Raw genomic sequence first — 9175 nt, 5'->3', positions numbered from 1 at the left:
TTTCTTTCCATTCAGATAATACAAAGCTTCGTCTTGTGCAGGAATGGTATTTGTTTCCTAAGTTGGATGCAAGAGAATCTGCGATGCAGCTATGGTATAGTGAGCCGCAGTAGCTCTGGACTTGGAGTCACAGGACCTGGGTTTGAATGTAGCCTCTGCTTTCAATTCACAGTGGACTTTGATCAAATCACAAAACTTCTTGGGACTTCAGTTTTCTCCTCTCAAAAATGAGATTAGGTTATGCGATTTCTAAAGTAACTTCAAGCTGTAAGATCAGAGATCATGATCTCACCTTTCCATGTCTTGCCCTTACACCCCGCCCAAGACTTAGTTTTCCTTCTTTAATTGAATAATTTGAAAACACTTTCATTAGCAGGTGCTATTCATAACCACCATTGGCTAAAATGATTACATTTTAAAATACGTATGGTGTGATTTAAAGGGTTAGTCAAGAGTAAGGATCAGTTGAATCAAATGCAGAAGTTGTAGTACCTCAGAGCTTGAATAAGTGAAGCTCTATTTTGTCAGGATACAGAACACTTCCACTGGTGGGGCCATATTAGAGATGTTCAGAGATTTGATACACACACACACACACACACACACACACACACACACAGAGTCATCTTGCCCAGGTACTACCAACACCATCTCTAACAGTGGTCAGAAGCAAAGCTGATTCATGATTCCTTTCATTATTTTTTACTTCTGTGAATATAGAGTTTAGCCTTTTATTAGAAATTAATGAGTTTTGAAGCTCTTTAGAAAAGTGGTATCAAACTTATGAATCTCAGCAGTCCACTGAATATTGACTTAGAGAACCACAAATTAACATTATCTATGATGTATTTTTATTTATTCTATTAAAAATTTCCCAATTACATTTTAATCTGATTCCAGAGTTTTGCAGGCTGAGTTTAGAACTGAACTATGGTGACTGTGTGTGATATCTTAAAGAAGTTGGAACTCAGTTTCTATAACTGACGTCCACAAAAGTCCTACTTAGATATCCTATGGTAAGATGATCCTGAGTCCTTTAAGACTATACTAATGGAGCACAAGGCCCTGGGAGGTCCTACTAAGATTGAGGAGTTTTGAGTATGGGTCAACAATTGTTTCTCTGCTATTTCCTGGTTAAGTTTGGTGATGCTAATCACAAGTAATGATGATGACAGTGATTAAGAAGATGAGGTCCAAAATCACTCAAAAGAGCTTAGTCTACTACCCACACATGAAACATCAAGCCAATGAAGAATAGCTGTTATCCAGAATGTGCTATTCAGTTAGATGACCAGTAGGAGGCAGTATAGTACAGTGGTAAAAGCATTGGCTTTGGAGTCATACTACCTTGGATCAAATTCCAGCCCTGACATTTTGCCACCTGTAGAATTTTGGGCAAATCACTTAACTTCTCTTGGGTTTGCTTACTAATCTATAAAATTAAGGAATTAGATGAGAAAACCTCTATGGTTGTTACTAGCCTAGGATTCTATGACCCCAATAAGACACTACAGATGAAGGCGGCACTATATTCAGAATTTAACAGAAATAGAGCAGACTGGATTGCATTTGGGAAAGTGTACAATATTCATAATGATTCCTTTTCATGGAAAAGGCAATTTTTAAAAAATTCATCAATATTATTCTAATGATGTTATGTATCTATGAAATATGGGATAAAACATTTTCCAAAGAATGATAATTATGGGTTATCAAAAGGGCAATGCAGAGATTTATGGTGGGCACGAGTAGGATGCAGGATATTATGAACAAAGTATTGTGCAAAAAAAAATAACACAAAAGCTATTATTAAAAGACTATTGGACTGGAAAATGAAGTGACCTGGTCATTTAGTGAGACTAAGATAAATCTCATGGATTGCCCAAGAGATTTCAGAGGTCCCCCATGTATTGGGTAATCCCCTCTGTGGAAGACATATAGAAAGACATGAAAAAGGGTCACATAAGTGGTGGTGGTGGTAGTAATAGTAGTAGTAGTAGTAGTAGTAGTAGTAGACCAATAGGATCACGAATCCTTTGAAGTACTGAAGTGTTATATCATTGTATATATGGGACCAAAATGATAAATCATCCAAGCTCTCGGCTCTGTAACACTGCTCTTATTTATCTAAGGTTTTATTACCTGTATCTTGCCCTAACGTGCTAAACATGATGTTTATAAGAATGACTTTGTAGAATGAAGGAGGGCAGGGGAAAAAATAGTTTTCTTTTTCCATTTGGCCCTTCTAGCTAGTTCTGAATATTCTTTTATAATTTACTATGAAAAGTATTTTTCCTTTGAGAAATACTCTGATATATTTTCAAAACCTTTCATTGATAGAGTTAAATTTAAATTAAAACCAACACTCTCATTTTCCATAAACTTCTTGGCCTCTCTTTTCAAGTGAAGGAACAGCATGAAAAAGAATGCCAATTTCCTTAAGGACTGCATGCACAAATCAAATTGCTCCTACCATGTGCTTATAAACTATAATGCTACCATTATAAGTTCCTCAAGACTTCTTGTCATCTTTAGGCCTTTTAAATTTTTTAATCTCAATATGAGTTTTAATAGTACATATATATCCAAAAAATCTTTATATGGCGCTTACTTTTGAGTTTTTCTTCTCTCTTTTAAAATCTTAGAATATAAATAGCTATGAAACATTTCAACAACAAGGTAGGTAAAAATTTCCATTTGCAGCCACATTAACAGAGAAGATCTGAATCCAAAAAAAGAAGAAAAAAGAAATCACTTTCCAGTTAGGTTGTCAGTGTAACGTGCATAAACTCCAAAGGATTAAATTCCCACTGCTGTAAATCCATTGTGCTTCATGTTATAAATAAGAAAATTGCCTTGTGACAGCTGAAATTCAGTAGCATTAACAATTTTTGCAACTCTCACTGTTTTTCTATACTAGTGGAAATTAACCCATAGCAACATTTTTTCCTGTGTCCCCAACTTATTTACTATGATTAAGAGTACTGCAAATGCTGTCCCACCATGGCAGACATTCCCATACAGACAATGAAACAAACATGATTCCTATTAATTTGTATCGGCCTTAATTTTCATCCTCACCCTGTTCCTCCCCAATCATTCTCTTCAATTGAAGATGTTTCAGGTTGCTTGAAGAATGTGTAACATGTACCCCAAAGTACTCTTTGTAGCTATTATATTTTCATTTGTGGTCTTCTCAACCATGAAAAACAGTTGTAAATTGTTCCCAGAGCAAAACCACTTAACATCTTGGCACTTGGTTGTTTTTAAGTTTGTAACAATAGGCACTGTTCACTCCCCTCCATCTCAGTTCTTTATTCTGTAATCAAGCAGGGATACTGATGAAAGGCTAGTCACGGCTTCCCCCCATGGTATCAGTGCAGTGGCATGTGATGATTCACATGGGGTGTGTTTGATCCAAGAAAGCCCAGTCTCTGCTTATTTTTCCTTTGTTCTGTCATCTGTGGTGGGAGGGGGGAAGGGGAAAGGAACAGAGAGAGAAAGAGAGAGATAAGCTGATTTCCTCAACTAGTAATGGCTTCATATTTTTTCTTAACATCCATACATTGCTAGGTACCATAGAGAAAACATATACATATGACTAACCTTTAATACACAGCTCTGTTTCATGAAACTATAAGAAAAAATAATGGAGATGGGACCACACTTGTGCAGATCAACACTTTTTCTGCAACCTGCAACCTTAGAGAATTGCCTGGTGTCAATGAGAGATACACTAAGAGTTGCCAGTCTCTCCCATAAAATATGAGATATGTATTACCCAGTTCTTCCTAAGCCTGAGGACAACTCTATGTTTGCTAAACCAACTTACCTCACTGTTAAACAGTATACTAAGAATAATAAATAACACATAAGCAATAACATTATATGTGTGTGTGTGTGTGTGTGTGTGGCAATGTATAAGAATAATGATAACAGGTGCTATTAGTAATATAGTTGTTAGTAATATGGTGTCATGCACCATAGAAGGGTAGACTTGTATGGGTAGAACATAACCAATGCTGTCCTGCTTTCTTGGCTGATTATAGCCAGAGAAGATATTATCCATCAAGACTTAAGCTAGACCTGTATATTTAGTATTAACTTTCTCCAAAAGGAACTCCCTGGAGGGTAAAAAGCTCAATACTATTGCAGAGGTGCACCAGAAGCTAGCATCCTCAGGATATAATTTCACCATAGAGGAGTGCACATTCCACCTGACCCCTCCAACCCATCCCAGTGTCAGCAATCTGGCCTCTGGATCCAATGCACTCAGTATCCTCTAGCTGTCATACCTCTTCTGGCATTGATCGATCCCACCCCAGCACTAATAAATCCAACTTTAGCTCTTTCCCAATATACTCCTCTGGACTCCATTTCCATTTTGCCCTCTATACCCTTCCTATGTTGTGACACAGTAGAAAGATCACTGGATTTAGATCCAGGGGACCTGTGTAATTTTGGATAAATCACTCCAACTCTCTGAGCTTCAGGCTTCTCACCTGTAAAATAAGGAGATTGGCTTAGATGGTGACCTTTAAGGCCCCTTCTAGCTCTCCATCGATAATTGTAGTATAATAGATCTCTTTGATGTTTTCCATCTTCTGATGCTCACAAAATCAAGCTTTCTCTTGAAGAAATCACATCTTTTGGCCCCCTCTCCAAGACAGATGTTCCTCCCTGACCCATGGGGCCAGGTGAAGGAGTTTCTATAGCTCTTGTCCCCTCTGCCATTTTCAAACCATCCCACTTTGACAAAATGTGGTATCATCCACAAGATGGCAACCACCTCTTTCTTCTCCTTCAAAGTTTATGCTCTCATGCACAAACTCTTGTTGCTGACATCCACAGACCAAGTCACTCTCCTTCCTCTCTAAGCTAAGAACCTGGTTCATACTCTTTTCCTTTATCCCAGAGTATGGCCTCAAGTGCCCAATTATCTCAGTTCTCATGACCACTGTCTCTAGTTTACCTTAGCCATGCAGAGTAGTGATCCTTCCTTGGACTGCTTTCTCACCTCTTCACCATACCTCCAACCCCTTGCCCCAGCTCAACTTAATTTCTCCCATGTACTCGAATTCCTAATAAAGTCTTTGCACTGCTCTCTTAAAATCTGTGGTCTTCAGATGGAGTTTTGGTATTACTAGCTAATGTAGAAGATCTTGATCGGCCCTAATTTTGTTTTATCCATTGTATTTCAAGGGGGGAAAATAATCCCTTTTGATAAAGCTGTCTTTGCAAGAGTCTCCTGGCCTCCACTCCTGGCATGTTCTACCCACTTTGTGAACACTTACCTGTTCCTTGAGCTCAGCTAGCTGACCAGACAGCTGTTTGACCAGACTCATGGTTGATTCTAATTTCTCTTGCAGATTTCTAATTTCATTTTGCTCGCTGTCACTTTCATTGCTAACTAGAGACATGGCTCGCATCCGAGGAAACCAGTCCAAGTTCTTCTCCTAGAAACACACATCCAAAATCAAGCAAATAAGAATGTGTTCAGGGTAGAGAGCATGAAATGTTAGAAGCAAAAGGCGAATGACAATTTCTACTCATTGTAGTGAACATTAAGACTAAAGTTTGCTCACAGTGTCAAAGTTAAGGTGTAAAGTGTTTGGTCTGACATTGATCCTGTCATTGCCAGGAGGGCAGATTGCTAGGGATTAAGTAAAACTCCCTATGGGGTGGTGGGGAGGAAGTAGGTGAAACACTCAGTACAGTGCCATGAACCCTGGGGCTCCCTGTGAATCTTCATTGGAAGCTGATGATGTAGGGTCTAGTCTGGAGGCTGAGAAAGGAGATCCAAGTGTGTGTGGGTACAGCATGAGCTGTTTCCTGCCCCTGGCAATGGGCAGAAAGGCAGGAGCGTAGGATGGGGGAAATAAAGGAGTGGCAACACAAATATCTCCACTTTAGCCAGCCACCCACCTCATTCCACCCCCAACTTGAGCAGTTCTGTCTCTGAGCTCAGCTGGGGGAAGAGAAAAGTGGCAGGCATGGCCTCAGGCTACTCAAACATTTGACTCGGCTTCATTTCATTACAGTCCAGCAAGTTTCAGAGTTCAACTTCCCAGAACACAAGACGTTTTTTGGGGGAAGTCTAATTTTTTCCAAGGTGAGGGTAGAGGAGGAGAAACTGTTCCACTAGTAGCTCATTACCCCTCCAGCTCTTTCTGGTGGCTTCTCCTCATGGGAACTCTGCTGGCCTATTTGTGGAAACTGTTGACCTCAGGGGTGTTTTATCTATTGACTTAGCCTCTGAGGTAAAAAACATCTTTCTCTCCCTCCACACAGCTCACTACTGTTTAGATGTTATTTTCTGGTGGCAGGAAATACTGCTGCTGTGGCCAATTGTCCTTCATCTACAGGTAATTTAGAGAAATCAGAAGCTTGAGCTGGTCTCACACAGGAAAGAGATAGGGCCTAGATCCATGATTTTATTGGTGTTATTGCAGGGAGAGAAATTCTCCCTCTCAGTTCAGGTAAGCATATTCATGGCAACTTAGAGTCGAGAGTCCTGCCCAAAGCCACTCTTGTGCAAGAGGTGGGACTCGAACCTGCTTCTTTGTGGCCTCTAGGCCAGCTTGCTGTCCACTATACCACACTACCTCCTGCACTTATATAAAATCATATACAAACCTACAATGAAACTGAATGCAGCAAACTGCATTACATCCAAATATGAAACTCCCATCTCAGCTCTACTAGTATAGATCCTTCTTGGCCTAGACAGTTCCTGAGACACTCACCACCTGATCTCCTGCTTCTGTTCCAGACACCACCTTCTGCCTTTTGCTCCTTACCTCTGTTCCTTCACATTCATACTGGACGTAATGTCTTATTACTCCCAAATCCCAAAGTTACCCCTTTTTGGCAGCTGCCTGGCCGCTACCCCACATCATGTAATGCCCACCCTCCTCATCTCTGTTTCCTGGATCTTTGGCTCCTTCAAGAATCAACTAAAATCCCTACTTTAGCATGAAATGATTAGGCTCCTATTCCCACATCCCAGTGCCTTCCCTCTGAGATTACCTTTCATTTACCATATACATGTGTGTGCTTGTGTGTGCATGCATGTGTGTGCATGCGCATGTGTGTGTGTTTATGTGTGTAGAAAGGGAAGAAGCATTTATATAGTGCTTGCTCTAAGGCACATTTGATCCTCATAACAACCCTGTGAGGTAGATGCTATTATTAGTATCATCATTATATAGTAGGGAAAACTCAGATGAAGATCAAGTGATTTGCCCAGGGTCTCACAGCTACTAAGTGCCTCAGGTCACATTTGAATTCATGGCTTGCTAACTCCATGCCCAGCACTCTATCTACCATACCATCAGGTTCTTGCCCCCCCCTCCCCTCCCTCTCTCTCCCTCTCTCCCTCCCTCCCTCTCCCTCTCTCTCTTTTGATACCTTGAATGTACATAATTATTTGCAGGATGACTACTCCATTAGAATGAAAGTACCTTGAGGGAAAAGATCTTGTTTTTGTCTTTTTTTTGTATCCTTGGACTTAGCACAGTGACTGGTGTTTTTGCTTAAATTTTATTTTTAATTTATGGAATAAAACAAGCATTTCCATAATGTAGTACAATAAAAAAGATGATTATACATGAAACTGCAAATCTGCTAGGCACAACTTGCTATTCCTTTCATATATACAACAAAATTATCATGTAAATTTCTTTTTTTCCCCTTTTTTTTTTTCCTACCTCCCTGCACCCACCTGAGGGATGGCTACAATTAGACACAAATATGTAAAATTATTCTATACATACTTCTACTTATCAGTTCTTTCTCTGAATGCAGATAGTGTCTTTCTTCGTATATCCTTTATAGTTGATTTGGGTAGTTATAATAGACAAAATAACTTATTCACTCAAAGTTATTCTTAAAACAATATTGTAATTACTATATACAATACTCTCTTGGTTTTGCCTATTTTGCTCTGCATTATTTTGTGCAAGTCTTTCCATGTTTTTCTAAAATCATTGAGCTCATCATTTCTTATAGCACAGTAGTATTCCATCACAGACATGTACCAGAACAGGGAGAATATTCTGGTAATACTGGAAGGATGAATTGGAGAACAGAGAGAGCCAAGTCATAAAAACATGTAAGGAGTTTAGCAATAGTCCAGGTGGAAGGCAGGAGTAAAATGGATCAAGAATTCAGGTAGAGCAATTATCTTTACCAAAGTGGTAGGATACCTCTTCCTCTGAGACGTAATGGAAAGAGAAGAGATTGTGTTATGATACTGAGAAATCCTGAGCAGAAAAGTTGAGGGAATTGCTGTAAGAAAGTCTCAAACTTCTCAGTCAAACAAGCATTTATTATTCACCAGTCACTGTGTACTCATTATTCCCCAATGGCTCCCTGATGCCTACATAACCTTTACCTATCACTCAAGACACCTTCCACTGGCTCACCATGCTTTTGTCATATTGTTCCCTTCTATATGCTTACTGTGTGGTCTATTTATACTGGAACTATTGTCTGTCCTCTGAATGCACCCCATATTCTCCTGTTTCTGTGCCTCTGCTCATTACTTATGACTGAAATGACTTCCCTTCCTTTCTTCACCTATTGTACGTCATGTTTGTTGGACTGAACTAAATTAAAATTACACCAAAGAAAACAGCCCCTCCTTTGGAGCTGACTTTGCAGATCTGCTCATTCTATGGGCTATATATAGTCTTTACTTTTAAAATCTTCTGAGCCATATATAAAAGAGGATGGGGACTACTAAAAAGTAAGCTTCCACCAGTTCTGGCCAGACTTCTTTGAGGAAATCAGGAATATCACCTACTGCCCTTCTCTGATATAAGTACTAGAGGCATGTAGCTATTAAAAGCACCTCTTTGGTTTAAAAAAAAAAAAAGAGGGAAGAGGTCAGAAAGGAAATAAACTAACAACAATGAAAGAAACTTGACGTGCCATAGTTTAAGGCACAATGTTCTAAGGCATACAGAAAGTTTCCCTAGTTAAACCTATGACCTCTCTTCCTTTCTCATGTTTTACTGGAGATTTTTAGAGTTGTCAGCATCCTCTTCCTTCCTTCTCCCCCTTCCTCAGGGAGAGAAGCCTCTTCCAAAGTGTCAATCAGAATAAAGCAATAGGTCCATGGTTGTATGTGTTCTAATTTTCATTCCTAAAGAATATATTTAATTTTTAAGGG

The 9175-nt window shown here is 39.4% G+C and overlaps 1 protein-coding gene across 1 annotated transcript in view; it reads right to left on the bottom strand.

Annotated features, from left to right (window-relative positions):
- Positions 1-834: 834 nt before the first annotated feature.
- ITPR2 (inositol 1,4,5-trisphosphate receptor type 2) overlaps positions 835-9175 on the bottom strand; it is a 511835-nt gene continuing 503494 nt past the window's right edge. The window contains exons 56-57 of the mRNA XM_043966319.1: positions 5295-5456; positions 835-3461 (exon numbers count right to left, since the gene is read on the bottom strand). Of these exons, the coding sequence (XP_043822254.1) occupies positions 3375-3461; positions 5295-5456 (249 nt within the window). The 3' untranslated portion in view covers positions 835-3374. The remainder of the gene's footprint in view (positions 3462-5294; positions 5457-9175) is intronic.

This window comes from Dromiciops gliroides, chromosome 5 (assembly GCF_019393635.1).
Source record: "Dromiciops gliroides isolate mDroGli1 chromosome 5, mDroGli1.pri, whole genome shotgun sequence".
Classification (NCBI taxonomy): domain Eukaryota; kingdom Metazoa; phylum Chordata; class Mammalia; order Microbiotheria; family Microbiotheriidae; genus Dromiciops; species Dromiciops gliroides.
This window is presented reverse-complemented; position numbering and strand designations above follow the sequence as displayed.